This window comes from Euprymna scolopes, chromosome 6 (assembly GCF_053919585.1).
Source record: "Euprymna scolopes isolate OS-2025 chromosome 6, ASM5391958v1, whole genome shotgun sequence".
Lineage (NCBI taxonomy): Eukaryota > Metazoa > Mollusca > Cephalopoda > Sepiida > Sepiolidae > Euprymna > Euprymna scolopes.
Window position 1 is genome coordinate 151451013 of NC_136487.1, and position 24463 is coordinate 151475475.

Consider the following 24463-nt stretch of genomic DNA (forward strand, 5'->3'; position numbering starts at 1 on the left):
AATGTTTCACACTCCTATATTTTTATTGTCATCGAAATCGATGAAATCGCCCATTTTTCAATTAAATCAATTGATTGCCTTCTCTAGTTGGGGGACCCATCACAGTGCACGATGAGGAAACTTCATATACCTCCTTGCAGTGACTAAGCCCCAATACATTGTAGTCTACATTGCACTGTAGAGAACCTACTGTTGATTTTATTGAATTATTTTTTATATGTAATGACTAAAATTAAAGTTTAAAATACAAATGTCAAATGTTATGCTTCAATTGTGCTCTAAACAGAAACATTCATTCCAAACGCGCCCTTGTCATATCAAAGAACCTACTGTTGATTTCATATGCTTCGCTTTACTGCTTGTATGGTGATCATGGTTTTAATTTAAGTTTAAAATGACAAAGTCAAGTATCATGGTGCAATTGTGCTTTAAACAGAAACATTCATTTCAAACATGCCCCTGTCATATCAAATAACCTGTTGTTGATTTTATATATCAGGCTTTTCGGCTTGTGTGGTAATAAAACTTCTCAAATGCACTTGTGATGTTAGGCTGTGTAAGGTGTTAACTTTGGTCAAAATCGCCTTCTTTCATTGGATTATTTCAATTATCAAAGACATTTCAATATAAAACCTATCTAAGAACACTGCCAGGCACATAAAGTACCTTTGTGTGAAATTTCATAAAAATTGGCCCAGCCATTCTCGAGCCCATAGCGAATGAACTCGTACACAATCTCAGACAAAGTTCCTTTTATATAATAGAGATACTCTCAAGTTCAAACTGACAAGTTTTAAAGAAAATCACCACAATTAACTTTCCTTTCAGTTTGGTTCAATGAACCTGTGTGCAATATTGAGTGAAGTGCCATGATTTAGAAAGCAATATAATAATTGGGTTTATTTTCGGCAACTTCGTAACTCTTGCTTTCCTTATTATACCCTTTAGTTCTCACATTCCAGGAACAATGTTTCTGACAAAGGGGGAAGAATTGCTGTTTTCTAGGTCAGAATGTATCCATATCACACTTATCGTTGGCTAGTTTTTGATCATGAAGTGGTATTATGTTTTAGTTCCTTACATTAAGTGGCTTTATGCCTTGTCCTGCCCGATTTCCATAAGAAGAAAACATGCTAAAAAAACAGATACGTTTGATTGAAGATATATCAAAAACTAATGAACGTCTTTAGCCAACACAACGTGGGAAATATCCAGTCTTGTCAATGAAGATGCTAATTATTGCCGAAATATAACTTTGAGACTATTACATTTATATTTTCTGAAGCAAGAATTGTTTTCGTCCCCCGACAAAAGGAGGGTGGACCTGTAAATTCACCTTTGTCTGTTCATCTGTTTGTCTGTCTGCAATTTTCTCAATAACTATGCCTTGTAATTTAAAAATTTTTTTGCACAAACATTAAACATGATATGAGTAAAAAAGTAGCAGAACGGATTTTCTAGGAAAATTCCAGTTGCCCCCCCCCCCCTCCCAGGGGTGTCTTTCGGGTTAAAATGGCTAAAATTGACAATTTTGTGCTTATTAAAATAAATTGATGCCTTGGATTTTTATAAAACTTTATAAAAAGTTGTAACTAACTGATTTCTATATAATTTTGTTTGTCTATACTTCGCGATAACTCTTGGGTGTGCCCTAGGGGCTCTTTTAGGGCTAATAAAAACACTCCGTTTTTGGAGTTTGGAGCATTTTATCATATTTATCCAAAATTTTCTGTGTATGTCTATTTAGCAGTTTTGCATGGTGCTGAACTCAAAAGTAAATATGTTGAAGGCCTTGGAGACTTTTGGAGCTAAGTGAGGAGGGGGAATAATGGATTTAGTCATTTCTTTTTTTGCATGGTGCAGAACTCAAATTTAAGGCCTAAAACTGCGCTGTTTGTTCATTTTCACCAGGATTTGACGTCCCCTGGGGACTTTTGGGGCTAAATGGAGGAGAGGAGGGCCAAATGCTGAACTTAGTCATTTTTTTTTAATGCCTCGTTAACTGTGTACTCATGGGGACCATACATGCTTTACTTGTTTTTAATGGAAATCACTCCAGACAAGATGTGAAGCCATCTGATGTAAGGAGCTAACAAGAACGAAAGATGATTATCGCAAAGACAGGAGATGTCTATTGACCTTAGTCTTAAGAAGATAAGTCTGTAGGTAGGAGGAAAACAGTTAGCAGGAAGAGAATCCCACAAGTCTTCAGGAGACGATTGGAATAGGAATCTGTATTACAATGAGTTATCAAAACAGTGAATTGATGAAGATCACTGGACCAACGAGTCAAGCCTGGGTGTTTGGAGGTGTGTGTTGAGCAAAGGAAAAAAAAAAGTGGTAGTAGGCAGGCCCGAACCCATACCACGAAGGAGGAAAAGAACATGAAAAAAAAAAAGTGATGTCTTTGCCGTTGTGTCCATTGCCAAACCTGAAGTGGCGAAGGTTTAAATTAAGGCTAATCAATCGAAAAGAGAGGATGACTTTCAAAAATATCGGCAAAAAAAGCGACTGCTCCTTGTAGAAAAGTGCTCAGTTGAGGGTGAAGGAATTAATGATTTTAGCCAATTTTTCAATATTTGTCGTCCGAAGGGTCAAGCTTCAAAACAATACTAATCTCGTGAAAATCCATCGCCTCTGTCGAAAGTTTTTTAGGCAGACATACAAACATACATACATACATACATTTAAACAGACAGGTGAGATTCATATTTTAGATGTTGGTTTTATGGTCATTTAAAGAGTGTATACATTTTATTGGGACACCCTGTAGTTATAAGTTTTTTAAGTATACACAAACTTTATTGACACTGTATTTACAATTTTGATTATTTAATAAACTACATTGCAGTTTGATCACAGAAAGGGAGGTTATGGCCAAGAAATGCCGATTATGCTGATCGTGACTATTTTTTTAACCTGTCCAGAGTGCCCTCCCTTCTTCAAGGAGCCGGGTTTCCCTACTTGTAATCTCACTTTGTGTCTAACTTTTTCCACCCACTGTGTGAGGCAGGTAATCATATCACTTACCTTTCCAATAAAATCAAACAAATTAAAAATAGCCATTAAAATGACTGGCGTCCAACTTTTTAGTCGGCAGCTGTTGATCTGTGATTCAATTCCGGGGAATAATAGTAAAGTGACAAAATATGCCATGCCGAGAGATACCATGTATGGCCACACCCGTTTTGTGGCTTCCCAACGTAGCATTAAGGCCCCTAGAAAGAATAAGAGACAAATAAAATATTAGGTCAGTGCGAAAGTTTTTTTGATTTTATTCACAATAATAACGACCTTTGTTCTCTATTAATTGATTCCATCTGTCAATGAGTTTATAAATGTCTTGTTTGTAAAATTCTTTAGGTTTATATGTGAAATATGAATCTAATTCATTTTCAATCTCCTCTTGTGATATTAGCCCAAATGGTTTTGTAATCCTCAAAATAAATGATAATCAGAGGGAGCTAGGTCAAGAGAATATGCAGGCTGGGGCAAGATTTTATGACTAGATCTTTGATCAGTAGTGCTATGTAAGGATAAGCATTATCACGATGGAAGATAATTACCTTTCATTTAATTTGAATTTATTATTGAGATGAGTATTATTTATCAATTTATTTTATTACGGACTTTTATCCTCATCTTTTTAGTTGTTCTTTCATAACGTTTTGGCCAACTATTCCTCTGGCCTTCGTCAGGTGATAACTGCAACGGGATAATAACTTCGAATCTCCTAACTGCATCCTTAGCAATTACTGCCCTCCATAGTTGTTGTCATCTCACCACGTTTTGACCAAGTAAGCCTCTGGCTGGCTTTGGGTAGGATTGAAAATGCTATTTTCAGACAATGCTCACCTAGAACCATAGAGATTCAACGTCTCTATCCACTGTACTACCTGACGAAGGCCAGAAGAATAGTTGATCGAAATGTCGAAATAGTCCGCAATAAAATAAATTGATTTCCTTTCAGTTGATTAAAAAAGGTCGTTTTCAGGTAAATATGAGTATGAGAATATTGCATAAAATAATCTGAAAGGAAAAGTTATAAACCAATCCTGCTGATAGGTTCAAGTAATAACGATATGGAGAAAATAAATTGCAATTGTACAAAATACCCTTTGGTACAAACCGGAAAAAAATTTTGCAGTGATCTACTGTAATCTATCTATTCTAATAGAAAATTATGAAGTTAATCTGTATTACATTTCTTAGACATGACGCAATCTGAAAAGAAATAATTATTTTTAAATTATAAGGTACTTCAATTATTTACCCTCGACTACATAATTTTTTTACCCCTGGTTGAGAACCTCTGATCTGTGGGGTTACCTGAGCATGGTTGATAGAATGATAGAAATCTAAGTCTTAAGTAATTCATAATATTATTCTTAGTATTTCCTGTACTGAGGATTGAACCTTCAACCTTGAAGAGCATCACTTAGAACAAATTATACTTAGCACTCTTATCCATTGTGTATCTGATTCTTTCTACTCTTATGGATTAAATGAAAAGTTCTGAACAGATTCCAGAGTTTAACAGGATAGACATGAAGAAGGTGAGAGGCTAAATCACTAAAATGTAAGACACATTTCAGATGAAAACTTTTTTTTATTATATAGTTACTGCTCATCAAGGCCAGGAGGCCACTCAAGGATAAGGAATAATGAGTAAATTTCCATTACAGAAATTTGATAAATTTATTTTAGAGGACGGCTCTTCAAGAACCTGTTCACGTTTGGCTTGAAAACAGCCATGTTATGATCAGCTAGGAAGCAGTTCTGTGGTATTGGCATTGAGAAACCTGATTCAAATAAGACACTGATGGTTTCTCCACACTATTCACAACAACGAAGTCAGAGTCATATTGAACATATAAATCCAAGTATGTACATTTCTTAGATATGACACAATCTGAAAAGAAATAATTATTTTCAAATTATAAGGTACTTCAATTATTTAGCCTTGACTATATAATTTTTTACCACTGGTTGAGAACCAGTGGTAAAAAGTTATATAGTCAGGGCTAAATATAATAATATATGATCATTGTTGTAATGATGTTAGAAAGGAACTCGTTATTTCAGCATGCAGCGGCTCTTAACTGAAGAAAGAAGTCAGCGAAACATTACATAAAAAAGGGAACATTTGAAAGAAACAGAGTAAAAAAAAAGAACATTGTCTGCCAAGAAGTGTTGGACTAAAGGAATAAATTAAAGATTGTCTCTTATAATGTGATTTTATTTGTATTGAACTGTGTAGCACAATATTACTTTCTGAGTATTCATTTGTAGTTATGAATTTCTCATTTAGGCCAGTTCTATATTTCAAATACAATAGACACTATTTTCATAGAAATGTTAATAAACTCATATTTGCTGCTGTTGTCATTCAACATTCCTATGATCGTCGATGATAGGATGTTCTCTGGTCTTTGAATACCCGGATTACGTAGATGCGTTGCTTTGCTGCTAATGCGAGAAACAAAAAGTTGAAAGACAACAAAAAACAAGGAGGGGAGAAAGAAATCACCGGCTAACGTTGGTTGTGAAGCAATTATGAAGGTTGTTACAATAGTTTACACTCGAGAACTAAAAGAAATGACTTTCAAAGAAATAAGTCAGGTTATCAAGGGAAACATGAGGCCAAAGAAAAGACTGGTGATTACAGAAAGGACCAAGTTTATGGCAACGCAGTAGGAAGTGGATGAACCGATAGTAAAATTTTTACACCGGTTAAGAAGTGCGAGTAAATACTGTGACTTTGAAAAACTGGGAACAGAAGAACAGACAACAGAAGAAGACTTAATTCAACTAAGATTGATTGAAGGTATGCATAATTCGGCACATATAAGTTAATGGAACAGTTACAACTTACAAACATGCCCTTGAATATGTATCTAGAATTTATATAACAGCAGGAATTAATACATACCTACAACCAAAATATAAAAAAACTCCTATTGGAGAAATAATGGCTGACACGTATACAATAGAAACAAAAAGAAAAAAATGTACTTACTGTGGAAAAAATTCATGAAAGGAAAAAAGAAAAATGCACAGCGTTTGGAAAAACATGTTCAAAATGTTTAAAAAAGGATCACTTAAAAGAAGTATGTAAAACGAAAAATGTGGAAAGAATAGAGGATGAAAATAGACAAATTTTTAATGTAAAGAAGGATAATATATACAAAATACTGAATCAAGGAAGGGAGATACAAAAATAAAAATGAAAGTCAACAATTGTGTTGTTGTAATTCAGATAAATACTGACAGTGAAGTAACAATAATTCCCAGAAATTTGTGGGGGAAAATGGGGAAACCGCGTTTAAAAAATAGCAATGTATAATTACGTTAGTTTTATGGCTCGGTTATAGCAATTATGGGTTATTTTGAAGGTTCTATAGAACTAAAAGGCAAATATGAAATAGTACCTATTTTAGCTACAAATTGCCGAAAAACGCATTGACTATTGAGGAATGATGTATTAAAAATAAATTCAACGAAGTTGATTAAGGAGATAGAAATGGAAAAAACAGGAAAATTAAAAAATTATGTAGCTAGCCTGAAATTAAAAGAAAATGTTTCTCCCTCCTACTATGAAGCGAGAAAAGTACCAGTGCATTTATTACCGTTAGTAATAGCTAAGTTGCGAAAGTTAATAAAGGAAGATTTATTAGAACCTGCCCCTTCAGGAGGAAGTAAATGGGCATCACCCATTGTGGTATTAAAAAAAAAAGACGGTGACTTGAGAATTTGTGGAGATTATAAAATAGAGGTGAACCATAAAGTTTGCGCCAACTCGTACCCTATTCCGAATGTGGAAGTCGCTTTACATAAACTTGCCGGAATGAAAGTATTTTCGAAGATAGACCTAAAATCAGCTTACCACCAAATACACATATATAAAAATTTTAAAGAAGTGACGACCATAAACACACCTATAGGCTTGTTAAGGTGGAAAAGGATGTTGTATGGCATAAAAACAGCAAGTGCAATTTTTCAAAAAGCTATTGAAAAAGTAATAGGAAATGTTGAAAATACCATCTGTTATCCAGACGATATATGTGTTGGAGATTTAAATGAAGATGATTTAAAGAAAAAAACTGAAAATATACTGAACCGGCTAAGAGACGCTGGTATGACAGTAAATACAAAAAAGTGTGTAACCAACAGTAATGAAATATCATTTTTGGGCTACTCAATATCAAAGGAAAGGATCTCTCCAGATGAAGCACTAATAGAGAAAATTCTAAAAGTGGCTACACCAAAAAATAAAAAGGAGTTGGGAGTCCTTCTTGGTTTTGGTAAATCTTTATAGAAAATATGTACCAAAATATTATGAGTTGACAGAACCATTTGCAAATTAACAAAAAAAAATGTGGAGTTCATTTGGTTAGAACACCAACAGAATGCCTTCGAAAACTTAAAACAGATTCTGACGAAAAAACCAATAGTAAAAATTTTTAACCCTAAGAAGGACATAACTCTAACTACTGACGTATCCGGTATTTTGTCATAAGATGGTCATCCAGTAATGTACTTATCGAGGAGATTAACATCGACTGAACACAATTATTCTAATATAGAAAGGGAGGCACTAGCCATAGTGTGGACAACAGATAGAGCAAGACAGTTCTTGATGGGAAAAAAATTCTTGTTGAAAAGTGATCACAGACCACTGGAATTTATCTCCAACCCAAGAAAAGAACTACCGAAAGTTACAACGCCCAGAATATTATGTTGGGCGATCAGACTGATGGCATTCGACTTTGACATTGAGTATGTTAAAGGGAATATGATACCGCACGTTGATGCCTTATCTAGATTGAGGTTTTATAGAGAGAATAAGAACAAAAACGATGAGGAATTTGAAGACACATTCCTACACCCTGTAGAAACCGATGTAATATCTGTAGATAAAATGGCTAATGAAACTACAAATGACTCAGTGTTAAACAGAATAGTGTTGAGGATAAAAGAAAATCGATGGAAAATTGTTCAATGGCTGAAAGACCATTCAAAGAAGTAAGACATAAACTGACGATAGAAAATGGGGTAATATGTAATGGAGACTTGGTAGTTCTCCCAGAAACACAGAGGAGACAGGTTATAAAAAGTGTACATGATGACGTACATTGTGGAGCAGCAGCTACGCAAAGAAGATTAAAATTGGAAACATGGTGGCCGAGGTACTCAAGAGATGTAGAGGACTACGTAAAAAGATGCACAAAATGCACAGAACTCAGGAATTTCAAGCAAAAGAAAATACATGTGTGGCCCTGAGAACCGGGGAGCAGAGTACACATGGATCATGCCTATGTCAATGAGATAGGACTATTATTAATATTAGTAGACACATATTTAGGTTGGCCAGAAGTGGTGAGAGTACCTGATAAAAAGTACCACCGTAAAACAAATATTAAGAGTAATATTTTTGAGAAATGGGATACCGAGAACATTGGTGATGGATAACATGCCAGAATTTGCAGATGCTGATTTTCATGAATGGTTAAGAAAAATAGGATGCAAACCTTACAAGACCCCTCCCTACCACCCTACAAGTAACGGGATAGTGGAAAGGATAGTCCAGACGTAAAGAAGGGCATAAATGCATGTGTGCAACAGAAGGAGAAAATCGATGCTTTCCTACAAAGATTATTACTAAGTTATAGAACAATTCCGCATGCAGGCAGGCCAGAAAGTCCATCTGCCTTAATGGGCAGACAATTAAGGTCCCCTTTAACTATGTCATATGCCCAGTGGCGTATCTAAGGTATGGCAGGCATGGCCCGTACCATGGGCGCCACTCTGACATGGGCGCAAAAATTGCTTGACAAAAATTAAAATTTGAACATATGCGTAATTACTGGAGCGAGTTTTTCTGCATAATTCCGGTATATTCAAACCGGAATAAACGGAAGGCCACCACCCTTTTTTATGCATTCCATGTCAAATCATCCAGGGCTTGACACCCATACCCTCAGATTTGGCTGTAATTTGCAGTGCAGGTAGACAATATAGAAACTAAGAAATCCTGAAAATTTGAGCATCTAATTCCAAGCGGTTTCCGATTTAGAGCATTTTTTGTTTTCGTTTTTGCTGCATAATGTGGCGCCCGGGATAAATTTTGTGATGTCATTTCTTTGAATATTTTCTGATTGAAAGATCGTGTGGCTCTGAAAATTTGCACAGGTAAGTATTTTGACCCAAGGAATCCAAAAATGGCATCAGATTTGCTAAAAAGTGAATCCTTATAGAGATATTAAGGGTTTTTGGATTTTTTACCCACATGCACCAAAATCCAATAAAAAAGGGTGTGGCTGATATGGTAATGCATTTTTTTTTTCATATATTTTTTCTAGACACAATAAATTACCTCTGGACCAAAAATGGTAAAATGTTCTTGTTCCGTTCATTCACAGTTTCTGTTGAAAGTCGGGTCTATTTTCGATGATAATGAAAAATATTCCCTCCCCTATTAGATGTAATAATTAATTTAGACATTTGCTAAACTGACATCACACCTTAATTTTGGAATAAATTTGCAAGTAAGCCAGATACTAAAAAGTTCTGATAACAATTTCAAGAATTTCACAGGCCTATAGTCTTCAAAATTAATTGATAAGGGTTGGAAACACCAAGTTATGATAAAAGTATGCTATTTTTTTAAATAAGAAACCAGTAATAGGATGGTAAAAATCTTAAACTTTTAGTACTATCTCAATCCAACAATTTTTATTAGAAAACTTCTTCAGAAACTTTTTAACCCTCAAAATACCACAGTATTTTGATCCAACTTTTAAAACTTTCGTCTATATCTTCCTGAAAATGCGATTTTTTGCTCCGATCTTCCAGCTTCCTGAATATTTCTAACCTATCATATAGTGTCAAAAAATCACGAGATGCCGGGTTATCAAGAACAGATGAAATGAAACAAGTCATGAAGGGAGCTCTAGACCGCCTGCACAAAGAGATGGATGATCGATTCTCCCGGTTATTTGACATCGATTTCAAATTTGGCTTTCTGTTGGATGTCCAAGGCCTTTGTTACGGTCCTGACAATTAGAGTCTATGTGTGAAAATTTAGGAGCTATGTACAGTTCAAACATAGATGGCAAGCAATTATATGAGGAGATTATTGATTGCAAAATGTTGATATCAAGTCGTGCCAACTTAAAGTTATCGCGTCCTGAAGACCTTCTGACATTCATAGTTGAATACGGTGATGAGAGCGTATTTCCCAATCTTCGAATTGCTTTGCAAATAATGTTGACAATGGCAGTATCTATTGCAAGCTGCGAGCGAAGTTTCAGTAAACTGAAACTAATTCTTTCATGTCTCCGAGCCTCAATGAGTCAGGACAGATTGTGTGATCTAGCTTTGATGAGTATAGAAAGGGAAGAATTAGAGAAAACTAACTTTGATAAAATCATAGACGAATTTGCTTCCATAAAGGCACGAAAAGTGTTATTTTAGAATGTTATTATTGAAACAAAAAAGGCCGGATTTATTGAGGTTTATTGTGGTATGTTTGTTATCCTTCAATTTCTTCATAATAAAAATATATGAAGTATGTTGCAGTCCGTTCTTTTTGGATAATTTAGAATTTTATTTCTTAAAGCAAGAATAACCATATAATTACTTTATTAAAACATTCATTTCATGGTTTATCTGTCGTTAAAATTGTGCCTGTATTATAATATTATGTAGGTTAGGTATATCTAAGGTATAAATTATTAAGAAGGGGCGCACATTCAAACTTTGCCATGGGCGCCATTTTACATAGGTACGCCACTGCATATGCCACAAATCAAAAGATGTACAAAATAAATAGGAATACGGAAGCCGAGACAGCAGAAGTTATTATGCAGAAAGGACATAATATTGCAATATTAAATAAAGAAAATGGGAACAGTGTTCTAGCTCATGCTGAATGAATAAGATTCCAAAGAGAACAATCGGATGAGGAAATGCCTTCAGAGCTGCCCATTATTGATGTAACAGAAGAGTTACTGCAGAATGAGACTGCGAAGGAAGAAGTTGAGAGGGACGAGGTAGAAGAGGAAGAAGTAGAATGGGACAAGGCAGAAGAGGAAGATCAGAATATGCAGGAGGAACACTGCGATTATAGGAAAAGACGTGATAGATCCAGATCTCCAAGATGTTCAGGAGGGAACGAGAAAAAAAGTACAAGAAGTACTCGTGGCATAAAGCTCCTCCGTTATAGGGAGATGCAGTGATATGAAAATTAAGTATAATTTATATATCAGCAGATAGCTCATATTTATAAACTGACACCAACTAGAACAGGTGGGTTGTTGAATTCTTGCTTAGCGTTATACATGACATATCAATATTAAAATAATGTAATTCTTACTTGTTGGTCTGTACTGTACTAAAAACATACTTACTTCGGACGGTGGACACTTTGGGGACCTGGACTTTATAAACATGACCTTTGAACTTGACTTCTTGCTCATTAATTTTGGTCAGTTCAGCTGCCGTGGCATGGGTCAGCTCAGGGTTGGTCGGAGTGGTTGGTGTAGTTGCTGTTGAACCTACAAGAAAATCCTGCTGGATACTGGCTGAGGTTGGACTCTGGATAACCAACACTCCGTAACTTCCTCTGTGGGCATTGTGGTCCATAATATCAACCTATGGACAGACAGACGAAAAGAAGAAAGATAGAAAAGTTACTTCAATTCTGTTTGAACTATTAACAAGTATAAATATTGTAACTGAGTTGAATTCATTTCTATTCAATTCAATATTTTGGCATAGGTTAAATACTATTATGGCGTGTGTTCTTCAAAATTGTCCAATCTATTTCTTGCATCTTTTGTTCCAGTTCATTTTACTTGTTGATCTAGTAGTCTTCATCGATTTGCTATTTTGATACCTCATTGTAATAGAGCTTTCTGTTCCAGTAAATTCTTTTCAAGAACTGCAGGCTTGTAGAATTCTATTCCTGCTGATTATTTTCCTCCTATCTACAACCTGGTATTTCAAGACTAACGTCAATAGGCATCTCCTATCTTTGCGGTAAATATGGTTTGTTCTTATTAGCTTCTTACATCAAGTGGCTTCTTGTCTTGTCTGGAGTGATTTAGCACATGGCTATAGTCAGGTAAAAGTGAGTTATGAAAGAGGGGAAAAAGGTTATATACAGAGGTAATCGTGAAAAGATAAAAGATCATAATGTTCCCACTGGTGCATTGAACAGTTTGAAAATCTACAGGCTGACCATGAAATCATCGACATATCTTAAATAGTTGGCACCATTTTGAACTGTTTGGACATTTGACCACGGTTTAAAGCAGTTTGCTTCACGGCCCAGCAACCTGAACTGAAAAATAGCTTTTCAACAATTCTGCTGAAATTGTTTCCGGTATAGCTTTTGTCAATCTGATCTGGAAGTGCATGATCATTTTAAGTTAAATTTATGTGAAAGTGATCCCTCACTCTAAAGTCTAAAATATCATTGTTTTTTTCTTTTTTAATTTCTTTTTATTTAAATTTTTTTATCCAAATAAATTTTTATTATTTTTTACCTTTTCTGTCTGTTTACATGTCGATCATCATCATTAGCTCCATTCAGTCTCAAAAGACAATGGATATCCCCTGTAAGGGTGGCTGCACATGTTATTATGAGGCAAGAGTTGTGCAATCCTCAACCACACCTCTCCTGAATACGCACAGCTTGAATCCAGTGGCAAGGAGAAGTCTAGGATCACTGGAAACAATGCCACTGGAAAAATGGTGGGATCCTTTTGCCGCTCCAGTAGATATCTCACTGCTGATGCAATTCTCTATCTATATAAAAGCCAAGTATGTCCAAGGATGGAGTACTGTTGCCACATTTGGGCAGGGGCTGCTAGAAGCAGCTTCAGGTGATAAGTTATCTCCCTCTCAGTACAGACCAATAAGTCTCCTGTGTGTTATGAGTAAGTTGCTGGAATCCATATTAAATAGAGAAATAGTCAACCACCTCAGCAGAAACAACCTTCTTAGTGACACACAATATGGTTTCCGCTCTGCAAGATCTACCGCAGATGTGCTGATGGTTATATCTCACAGGATTAGTGAATCTCTTGACAAAGGCTTCCTTTCTAGGGCAGTTCCTCTTGACATATCAAAGGCCTTCGACAAGGTATGGCAAAAGGGTCTACTTCACAAGATTTCCACCTACGGTATAACTGGAAATGTTTTCTCAATCATTAAATCATTTCTCTCCGATAGGCTCATAAGAGTAGTGGTCGATGGACAAAAATCAGAGGCCTGCAGTATTAATGCTGGAGTCCCTCAGGAGTCAATCCTGGGCCCAACTCTCTTCCTGATCTACATCAATGACCTCCCTAAACACATACTTAAATCATTCATTGACATCTATGCTGATGACACAACCATCTACGGCAACACATCAAAGGCTGTAAATGACAAAGTTCTCTCTGATTCTCTCTCCTCTGATCTTGAGCGCGTGGTTCAGTGGGGGAGGACGTGGCTGGTTACCTTTAATGCATCTAAAACCAAACTCCTATCCTTACATCATCAATGCTCTGATCCCCATCTGGCATCAATTGGGATGGATGGCTCTCGTCTGGGAGAGGCCCCGTGTTTTGACAAGCTTCTGGGTTTGACCTTTACTCCTGATCTGAAATGGAACACGTACATCAAGTCTGTTGCCAAGGTCGCTGGAAAGATGGTGGGATCCTTCTACCGCTCCAGAAAATATCTCACTACTGATGCAATTCTCTATCTATATAAAAGCCAAGTACGTCCAAGGATGGAATACTGCTGCCATATCTGGGCAGGAGCTAAAAACAGCTTATCCTGCCTTGACAGAGTACAAAATAGACTTCGTGGCTTAGTGGGGGATGCCCTTTTCTCTACCCTGCAACCTCTCTCCCACAGAAGAGACGTTGCGAACCTATCCTTGTTTTATCGTTATTTCCATGGCAGGTGCTCGTCTGAACTCCAATCTCTGGTCCCCCCTCGCCAATCTTTCACGAAAAACACCCGTCTAGCTGAATCCACAGTGAAAAATTTCCCCCCTCTTTATCTGTGCCTAAATCAAAACGTGGATTCCATGAACAAAGCTTCTTTCTTAGAACTGCACGCCTGTGGAACTCTGTTCCGTCTGCCTGCTTCCCACCTGACTACAACTTGGATGTGTTCAAGTCCAACGTTAACAAATTCCTAATGAACCGCCCCCTTAAGTAAACACTTCATCAAATCTCCACACTAACGTAATGTACTTGCAATAACCTTTATCCCTCAGTGTCTTCCGGGCCTTGATAAGTGGTGACCACTGTGTAAAAAAAAAAAAAAAAAGAAGCTTATTCTGTTTGGACAGAGTTCTAAAATAGACTTCGTAGCTTAGTGGGGGATTAGGGTTAGGGTTAGTGGGGGATGCCCCTTTCCCTTCCCTGCAACTGCTTTCCCACAGAAAGAACAGTCTTTGTTTTAGCCTTATTTCCATGGCAAGTGATCATCTGAGCTCCAATCTCTGGTACCCTCTCACCAATCTTTCATGAAAAATACCCATCTAGCTGAAACCACTGTCAATAATTTCTCCCACTCTTTATCTGTGCCTAAATCAAAACGTAGATTCCATGAACAAAGCTTCTTTCTTAGAACTGCACGCCTGTGGAACTCTCTTCTATTTTCCTGCTTCCAAGCTGACTACACCTTGGTTGTCTTCAAGTCCAACATAAACAAATTCTTGATGAACCGCCTCCTTAAGTAATCCAATTTACCAAATTCCCATTATTAACGATTACAATATTATCCCATTGACTACAGTAGGCTCTATATCCCTTAACCTCGAGTGACCTCTAGGCCTTGATAGGTGGTGACTCCTATGTAAATAAAAAAAAAAAATTTTAAAGCGGAGAACACATACAACACCTGGAATTTCAGATGGTCACCCATTTTAGCACTAACCAAACAATGTTGCTTAACTTTGGTAATTTAATGGGAACTGGTGTACCAACATGATCATGCCATATATGATTACATGTAATCGCCTAAAAATAGTAGAATCTCACTTTTCTTTTCAAGATAATTAGCACAGATTTCAGAGCTCCAATGATACTCAATTAATTGTATATGATAAGTTGAACACAAATTGCTATTTGTAGCTCAGTTTAATTTTTTTGTTGCTACCCTTCCCAATGGCATTAGTGTATAATTAAACGCAACATATTAGAAAAAAAAGAGATTTTTCAAAGCTGTACATAATGGAGGGCCCTGTGTCAATAGGGAGTAAGTAAGCTAATGTAGATTTTGATAAGGGTTGCACAGAGTACATGTCAGGATGACCCAAATCTTCAAAAGAGAATCATTCCCAGGGGTGAATTAGAGATGGATGACATGTAAGGTCAAAAAAAAAAAAAAAGAGAGGTATACTTGAGATGATGAATTTTGTCGTGCTGAGACAAAGCAAACACTTACAAATCAGTCTGTTTGTGGAAGTCATGCAAAAGAGACTGCAAATAATGGGAGTCTGTCAATAGAAGCCAAACTAGAGACATTGAATAATATGAGTCTGCCATGTGTTGCGAGAGTCAGTTGGCTAATAATATAGAAAGAAAACTTTGAATATCACCAAGATTGAAATACCTCCTCCCATAAAGGTTTAAGTAAAAAGTTGAGTTAAATAATTAGTTAGCCAAGAGAACATTACTTTCTCTCCCTCTTCCTCCTGTGTGAGTCAATTCTCTCTAGAAATAAAATCTTAAAAACTCTCACATATTACAATAAAGGACAACACTTACTGAAAGCATATTCATTTAAAACACGAGGCAAACAAGGTATAGAATCAGAATCCCAATTATACTGGCAACTGATGTAATAGAGCATGGACATGCATTTGGTAACAGCAGCAGCAGCTGTATGACAGCCAACATATGCAAATGACTGAGCCATGTGTGAGGTGGCGTCAAAGCGAGGAAGGATATGTTACACATGTAGCTTGAGAGCGACAGGGAAAGACATGTCCTAAACATGGCCAGACAAAGACAGAGTACTATGACAGAGTCTTGTCAAGCACATTGGAATACGAGAAGACTTTTGAACAAGAGACAAGGCATTATTCTGGAAGTACCTGTAAATAAATGTCTGCTGTTTCAACTGAAAAAACTGAGTTGAATTCTTTCTTTGACTTTCTTTCCTTGCAAATGTCTGCACATGTTCTGAGTGTTGACATGTAACGAGTACATTACACTGAGGAAACTCTTGCTTTCATAAGCTTCTCGGATTTACCCTCACTCCAAACCCAAAATAGAAGACTTACATCAGATATGTTACTGCGATTGCTGGAAAAATGGTTGGATCATTCTACAGCTCCAGAAATAACCTCACTTCTGAGACAATCCTCTACTTGCCTTTGTAGAGTACAAAACGACTTTGAAATCTACTGGGGGATGTCCTCTTCTATTCCATATAGACTATTTCTCGCAATTATTATTACCTTTGATTATTAATAGATGGTGTGTGTGTGTGCGTGTGTGTGTGCGTGTGTGAGAGAGAGAAAGAGAGAGAGGGAGAGAGAGGAAAATAGCATATAGAACAGGAGCAGGTTGAGGGTCAAATAACATGCAGTAAGAGAGAATGAAAGTGATAGACAGAAAGTTAGTAAGAGATGGGTCACTTGATGAGTTATTTGGAAATTATGTTTAATTAGAACAATTAACATCATCACGTTGACACACTGGTTCTCGTTAGATCACTGAAGTTAAGCAACGTTGAGCCTGGCCAGTATTGAAATGGATGAGCATTTGGGAATACTAGGCGCTGTAATATATTTAGGTAAGCCAATATGTATAATACCTCAGGAAGATGAATACCCCTGCCTTGCACGGTTCTAGGTCACCCTTGGGCAAGGTGCAGCACTTGTTAACCTCCCTCTGATATTCTGAAGGGTTATCATATAGGAGGTTAAATGGTGCTCCTCATCTGTGCTGAAGGCAATACATCTAAAGAAGCGAGGGAACTCTATTGGGAAACCAAACCGAATATAGGCAGCCCATTAATCATGAAGGGCAATCTTCTAATGATGGTGTCACAAACAAATCACTCACTTTCAATTTGTCATGAACCAGCACAGAAGTAGTAAGGTTCAGAAAACTGTCATAAGATGCTCATGTCAGTGCACAATCTGGTTTCGGAGAGAACTTGAATGCCTATTAGATATTGTCCTCGATTGTCTAATGTCTCTGTACAGGGGTTTGTCAGGACAACCTTGCTTGAGGATAATTTTCCCTAGAAGTAAACCTTGACCAAATATTCAAAATCACACAGTATTCACAGCTCAAATAAGATCTACTGCATATGGCTATTCCACAGTGGTTTTTATTAGAAATGGTGCACCTTCTTCAAGTGATGTTACCTCAAGTAACAGCACTAAGCTGGATACTCCACCAGACTAGATAAATTTTTGTCCTGGAATCTAGTAAGACCAAGAGATGGCAAGAAAGATATACTATAACATATTCAACTGGTCAAGAGAAAAATATGATATTCTTAACTTTTTTACTAACTCAATATAAAGGAGATTTGATAGAGTATTCGAATATCTATGTATCTCATAAAGAGATCAAGTGTTAGCCCCTAGGAAGGGGCCCGTTGATTTTTTGAGAACTTTGACTGAAATAAAATGAAATAAAAGAGTCTAATCAAAGATAGTGAAGGATAAAAAAAGAACAAAGGTCCTGGATATGACATTAAACTATATCCGATGGTGAGGCCCCAGCTTGCGGGCTTTGGGGAGTGTGGAGCCACCCTTTAATTGCCATTGCTCCCAGGTCCACTCTGACCCGGAGTGGTAGTACCTGTTAGGGTCCCAACTATGGGTTAAATAGAAACTGACTTAAAAAACAAATATATTCTATAAAAAAATTGTTCTTCAAAATCAGTGGATTCGGCATTAAATAACCCAAAAGGGTTGATATGCTGTAAAACAAAAACAACCAACCAAAAAAAGAACAAAGTTAAAATCTTAACAATGAGGAATATTTTAACATGTATTGAGAGTTATTAAAATATATAGGAAAATAGGCTTAGAGAAATAAGCGTTGATTAACTCAGTTTTAGTACAATGATAAAGTCATTTGCGTTTGAAATTGTTTTTTTTTTATTATTTTTAATTTTATTTAAAATTAATAGAAATCCACTGTTTAGAAGCACGATGAAAATGAAATTCAAAACGTGACGGTTAAAAAATCAGGCTCGTGCAATATTTTGTTTTTTTTAAACAAATATTTATTTATTTAAGATTTCTTATTTTCGGCTTATACAAAAGCCTTCTTCAAGAAGGTTTAGGCCAGTGGTTCTCAACCTTATTTTATCCATGGACCCCTTTTTCTTTCTTTTTTCTTTGGTAGATCCCATCATAACTATTCGTCATAGTATGGGAGGGCGAAAACAATATATTAAGAAAGAACCAACTGCCTGAAACGCATATTTAAAACCAACTCCAATCACTTTTTCCTTTTGTTTTTATTGCTTTCAAGGTGATTTTATAGAAATTTTTTGAAATCTAGAAAATACATTCAAATTCGTTTGAATGTCTACTTCAGCTTTTTTCACGTCAAACCAAAATTACAGTAGAAATTAAATTTTTAATAATAAAAACCATTATGAGTTGGTTTTATTCATGGACCACCAAAATATCATTGTGGATCCCTAATTTGTTATATTCTGCCTGTGGACCCCCAGAAATATATATTTTTTTTAATTTAATTTTCACCCCAAACAAGGCAAGTGCCACTTTGAAATAGGGGGGCTACTATCGGGGACATAATTTGTGGGGGCATTATGAACGGAGATGAGTAGAAAGATGTTTGTTCACATTAGATTTGAACTTTTGCTTATCAGTACAGTTGGGAAAGCAGTATCCCGGAAGGGAGTTCCATATTCCATGAACCCCTAGTTGACCCCATGTGGACTCCCGGTTGAGAATGGTTTAGACAATACTTTTTATTTTACTGGCCATGTTTTTGTGCAGTCTCTAGAAGTCTCTTTGTGCAGTATCAGAAGATAGAGGTTGTATCGTCTAGTTCAGTGTGTTATTGCTCGATCATGTAGACATGTTAAAATTGATCATGTAGACATGTTAAAATTGATCATGTAGACATGTTAAAATCGATCATGTAGACATGTTAAAATTGATCATGTAGACATGTTAAAATCGATCATGTAGACATGTTAAAATTGATCATGTAGACATGTTAAAATTGATCATGTAGACATGTTAAAATCGATCATGTAGACATGTTAAAATTGATCATGTAGACATGTTAAAATCGATCATGTAGACATGTTAAAATCGATCATGTAGACATGTGAAAATTGATCATGTAGACATGTTAAAATCGATCATGTAGACATGTTAAAATTGATCATGTAGACATGTTAAAATCAATCATGTAGACATGTTAAAATCGATCATGTAGACATGTGAAAATTGATCATGTAGACATGTTAAAATTGATCATGTAGACATGTTAAAATCGATCATGTAGACATGTTAAAATTGATCATGTAGACATGTTAAAATCGATCATGTAGACATGTTAAAATTGATCATGTAGACATGTTAAAATCGATCATGTAGACATGTTAAAATCGATCATGTAGACATGTTAAAATTGATCATGTAGACATGTTAAAATTGATCATGTAGACATGTTAAAATCGATCATGTAGACATGTTAAAATCGATCATGTAGACATGTTAAAATTGATCATGTAGACATGTTAAAATCGATCATGTAGACATGTTAAAATCGATCATGTAGACATGTTAAAATCGATCATGTAGACATGTTAAAATTGATCATGTAGACATGTTAAAATCGATCATGTAGACATGTTAAAATCGATCATGTAGACATGTTAAAATTGATCATGTAGACATGTTAAAATCGATCATGTAGACATGTTAAAATTGATCATGTAGACATGTTAAAATTGATCATGTAGACATGTTAAAATCGATCATGTAGACATGTTAAAATCGATCATGTAGACATGTTAAAATTGATCATGTAGACATGTTAAAATCGATCATGTAGACATGTTAAAATCGATCATGTAGACATGTTAAAATCGATCATGTAGACATGTTAAAATTGATCATGTAGACATGTTAAAATTGAAAATTAAATTCAAAACATGACGGTTAAATGATCAAATACATGTGCGCATGATCGAATACTTAACTAGATGATACAACCTTTATCTTGGACAACTAGAGACTGTGTCAAAACACCACTATAGCAAGTAAACAAAAACAGAAAAAGAAAAATAGTATTCTCAAAATCTTCCTGATGAAGGCTTTTGTATAAACCGAAAATTAGAAATTTTAAATAAATAAATAGATATTTATTTAAAAAAAAAAAAAAAAAAAATCTGCATGCGGCTAATCTTTTAACCGTCACGTTTTTAAATTTTTTTGTTTATTTTTACTAAAACTCTAATTTTTACTGTGAGTGACATCAGTTCATTTTTTGTACTTTCCTTTTTTTTGCATGTGGATTAGTCCATTAATTTAAAATGAGAGATGACAAGTTGGCTGATAATGATAGTGCTAATAAATAATCGTAGCAAAATAATTCTAATATACTAGACATTGTTATTATATACTAGCAGTTCAACCCAGCTTTACTCGGGCCCTATGTACTGTTCATAACTTAATGTACATATGTATATATATATTAAAAAGTTTGACTCATATCCACGTAACCTACATCTAAAATTTCAAGTGTTTGAACATAAAATTGGCGGAGAAATTTGGTAGAATCTGCAAAGGTTAACTCTTTCAATTTTGACATTTTGGCAGCCAAATTTTCACTCCAAAACTGATTAAAATGCTTGTCACATGCCTGAATACCCATTATGTATAAATTTAAAATATTTAAACCCAAAATTGGCTGATTAGTTTGCTAGACACCACAAAGGTCAACTTTTTAACTTTCACCCCTTGGCAGCTCAAATTTTCGACCAAAACCGATGGCCTATCTCTGAATACCCTTTATGTAAAATTTCAAATGTTTAGACTAGAAACTGGTTGAGTAAGTTGGTAGAGACCATAAAGGTCAATTTTTTTATAACTTTGACACCAATTTTGACCCTTTAACATTTATTTTTTGGGTTCAAATCAAATTAAAAAGTTTGATCCATGTCCAAGTAACCTACATTTAAAATTTCAAGTGTTTAGACCGAAAATTGGCGGAGGAGTTTGGTAGAATTTTCAAAGATCAAATCGTTGAACTTTGACCCCTTGACAGCCAAATTTCTGGCCGAAAACAGATTAAAAATATTTTCCCAAATCTCAATACTCTTTATGTCAAATCTTGAATCTGTAGACCGAAAATTGACAGAGTAATTTGGTAGGGAAATGTACACAGACAGACAGACAGACAGACATTATTACTTTTATAGATATATAGAAATAGATTATATAATTATAGCTTACTGACTTAGAATGAGTGCTTTATGACAAACTTCTAGCGTAAATGTGGTATTGTGGTGACTAATCCTATTAATTTCAGCCAGATCGGCCCAGTAGTTTCCGAGAAAAAGTGGAATGGACAGATAGAAATATATAAGAGAAATATAATAATAGATATAGATGAATATTACGAACTAAATATTAGCTTACTAAGCTTACTTCCTCTGTGTATGGACCGGACGCTGGATTTGGATTCGCAAATCCCCGCTGCTCCTCTGCTAAGCCCGCCAATTTACATTGGCTGATGTAGTAACGAACAAAATCACTGCGACGGACGATGTGAAACATGATGAAACAGATGCAGACGATTGACATGGAGATGGTGAAAAAGATGATGGTGTTGACTTTCTGATTATGCAGTAGAGCCTTGGTCAGAATTCGATTACTGGAGATGACGAGACCAGCAGCACCTGTATACGGTGAAAGCAAAAACAAGAAATCAATGAGGGGAAGGGGAGCACATTTTGAATATAGAACGAAGATTCTTTCAATGGAAATAAATTTGAATATCTGAATAATTTTATAGCAATCCAAACATCCAAACTACTTGTATGATACTAATGTACTCTGCAGGCAGGCGATTACATGTAGATATACAGGGTGTCCAAAAAGTAACTGAAGGGTTGAAAATCTTTTTCATTTTTACCATTATTGATCATTTTTTTCTCTATCTCAGATATTTTACAGATAATATTTTGGAAATTAATTCGGGATAAGTATAGCATTGAACAACGTATGCAAGTTGTGAAATCGTTTTACCAAAATAAGGGGTCAATTGTTTTGACTCAAAGAGTTTATCGACGGCATTTTCATGTAAAAGATAGCTCAAGTCACAACACAATACGAAACATTGTGCACCGATTTGAAGACCAAAGAGCTACACTTGATCCTTCACAAGCTGGCAGACCTCAAAATGTCATCACAAATGAAAATAGAGAAAGAGTGCGAGAGAGCGTGGCACAGCATCCTGAAACATCGATTCAACAATGTTCAACACAACTTTGGATATGTCGAAGCTCACTACACAATATTCTGCACAGTTGAAAACTCTTTCCTTATAAAGTGCAGTTTATTCAACATTTGAAACCTGAAGATTTTCAAACAAGATCTCAATATGCAATATAAATGCAAGAACTTGTCCGAAATGACCCCAATTTTCTGCAAAACTTGATTATGTCAGATGAAGACCATTTTCATTTGAATGGATTCGTTAACAAACAAAATTACAGATTTTGGGGCTCTGAAAATCCAAGGGAAATTCATCAAAAGCAGTTGCATCCCATAAAGTGCACTGTATGGTGTGCAGTAACAGAGGAGAAGATTATTGGACTTTATTTTCTGAAGATCAAGACAAAAATACTGTCATTGTTACTGGAGAGAGAAACCAGACTATGATTACAGACTTCCTGTGCCCACAAATTCAAAATAGGCCTGGATTATGGTTTCAACAAGATGGGGCAACGGCACATATATTGAGAGACACCATGGAGCTTCTCAGGCAATGCTTTGGCGACAACATTATCTCTCGCTATGGCAATGTAAAATGGCCACCACGTTCCCCAGACTTGACTATCCTGACTTTTTCTTGTAGAGATATCTTAAAGAAATAGTCTATGGTAACAAACCCCAACCCCTGCAGAATTAAAGGAAAACATCAGAAACGAAATAGTTAAATCGCAATCCAGAGATTCTGCAATCTGTTATGAATAATGTTTTGGGAAGAGCACAAATATGCTAAGTTGAAAATATGCAACATTTAAAAGATCTATTCCATAAACAAAGTTTGCTTGAATTTTGCACATTTTCTTTTTTAATTTCTCAATGTCTTAGTCAGATTGTATAAAAATTACAGAAAGATGTCATCAAAAATCAAAAATAAAAAATCTATTTAAGTTTCAAACTCTTTAGTGACTTTTTGGACATCCTATATATATATATATATATATATATATATATATATATATATATATATATATATATACACACACACACACACACACACACACACAGTATATCACAAAAGTGAGTACACTCCTCACATTTCTTCAAATATTTAAGTATATCTCTTCATGGGACAAAACTGAAAAAGTGATTTTTTGACATAATGAAAAATAGTCTGTCCACAGCATATATAATAGATTTAATTTATTTTCTCACTCAAAATAACTCAAAATATTCAAAGCTAAATCCCTGGCAAAAAAAGTGAGTACACCCCTTACGAAAAGTTGTCAATATTAACATACATGTCAACTCTCAATATTTTGTGTAGCCACCATCATTATCCAAAACTGCCTTTACTCTCCTGGGGCATGGTGTTTAACAGAGCTTCACATGTAGCCACTCGAATGCTCTTCCACTCTTCAATTACGACATCGCGGAGCTGGCGGATATTTGAGACTTTGCGCATTTCCACCTTCTGCTTTAGGATGCCCCAAAGATGTTCTATTGGGTTCAAGTCTGGAAATATGCTTGGCTAGTCCATCACCTTTACCCTCCGTCTCTTCAGTAAAGCAGTGGTTGTCTTGGATGTGTGTTTTGGGTCATTGTCATGCTGGAACACTGCTCTGCGACCCAGTTTTTGGAGGAAGGAGATCATGCCCTGCTGCAGTATTTGGCAGTTGTTGGAGTTCAGGTTTCCCTCAGTGAAATGTAAGTCTCCAATACCTGCAGCACTAATGCAGCCCTAGACTATGAAATTTCTTCCACCATGCTTGACTGTAGGCATGACACACTTATCTTTGTACTCCTCAAATTGGTGTGCATGGCTGTCACCCTAGGAGGAAGCCCATTCTTAATCATGTGTGGCGGCGATCAGGTAAGGAATACAAAGGTATAATCAGAATAAATTAATCAGATGAAATGAAACTCAATGCACAGAGTAAGTTACAACAATTTTAATTTTATTTAACAAATAAGGTATTGCACCTGAACATATGCGGAATGCTGGAG

The 24463-nt window shown here is 35.7% G+C and overlaps 1 protein-coding gene across 2 annotated transcripts in view; it reads right to left on the minus strand.

Moving 5' to 3' along the window:
* Positions 1–24463, minus strand: part of LOC145278045 (equilibrative nucleoside transporter 4-like) — a 129368-nt gene that overhangs the window by 9887 nt on the left and 95018 nt on the right. The window contains exons 5-7 of one of the 2 annotated variants that reach the window (XM_080130271.1): positions 21665–21924; positions 11412–11655; positions 3031–3218 (exon numbers count right to left, since the gene is read on the minus strand). In XM_080130271.1, the coding sequence (XP_079986397.1) occupies positions 3031–3218; positions 11412–11655; positions 21665–21924 (692 nt within the window). The remainder of the gene's footprint in view (positions 1–3030; positions 3219–11411; positions 11656–21664; positions 21925–24463) is intronic. The other variant, XM_080130273.1, reaches the window with a different exon arrangement.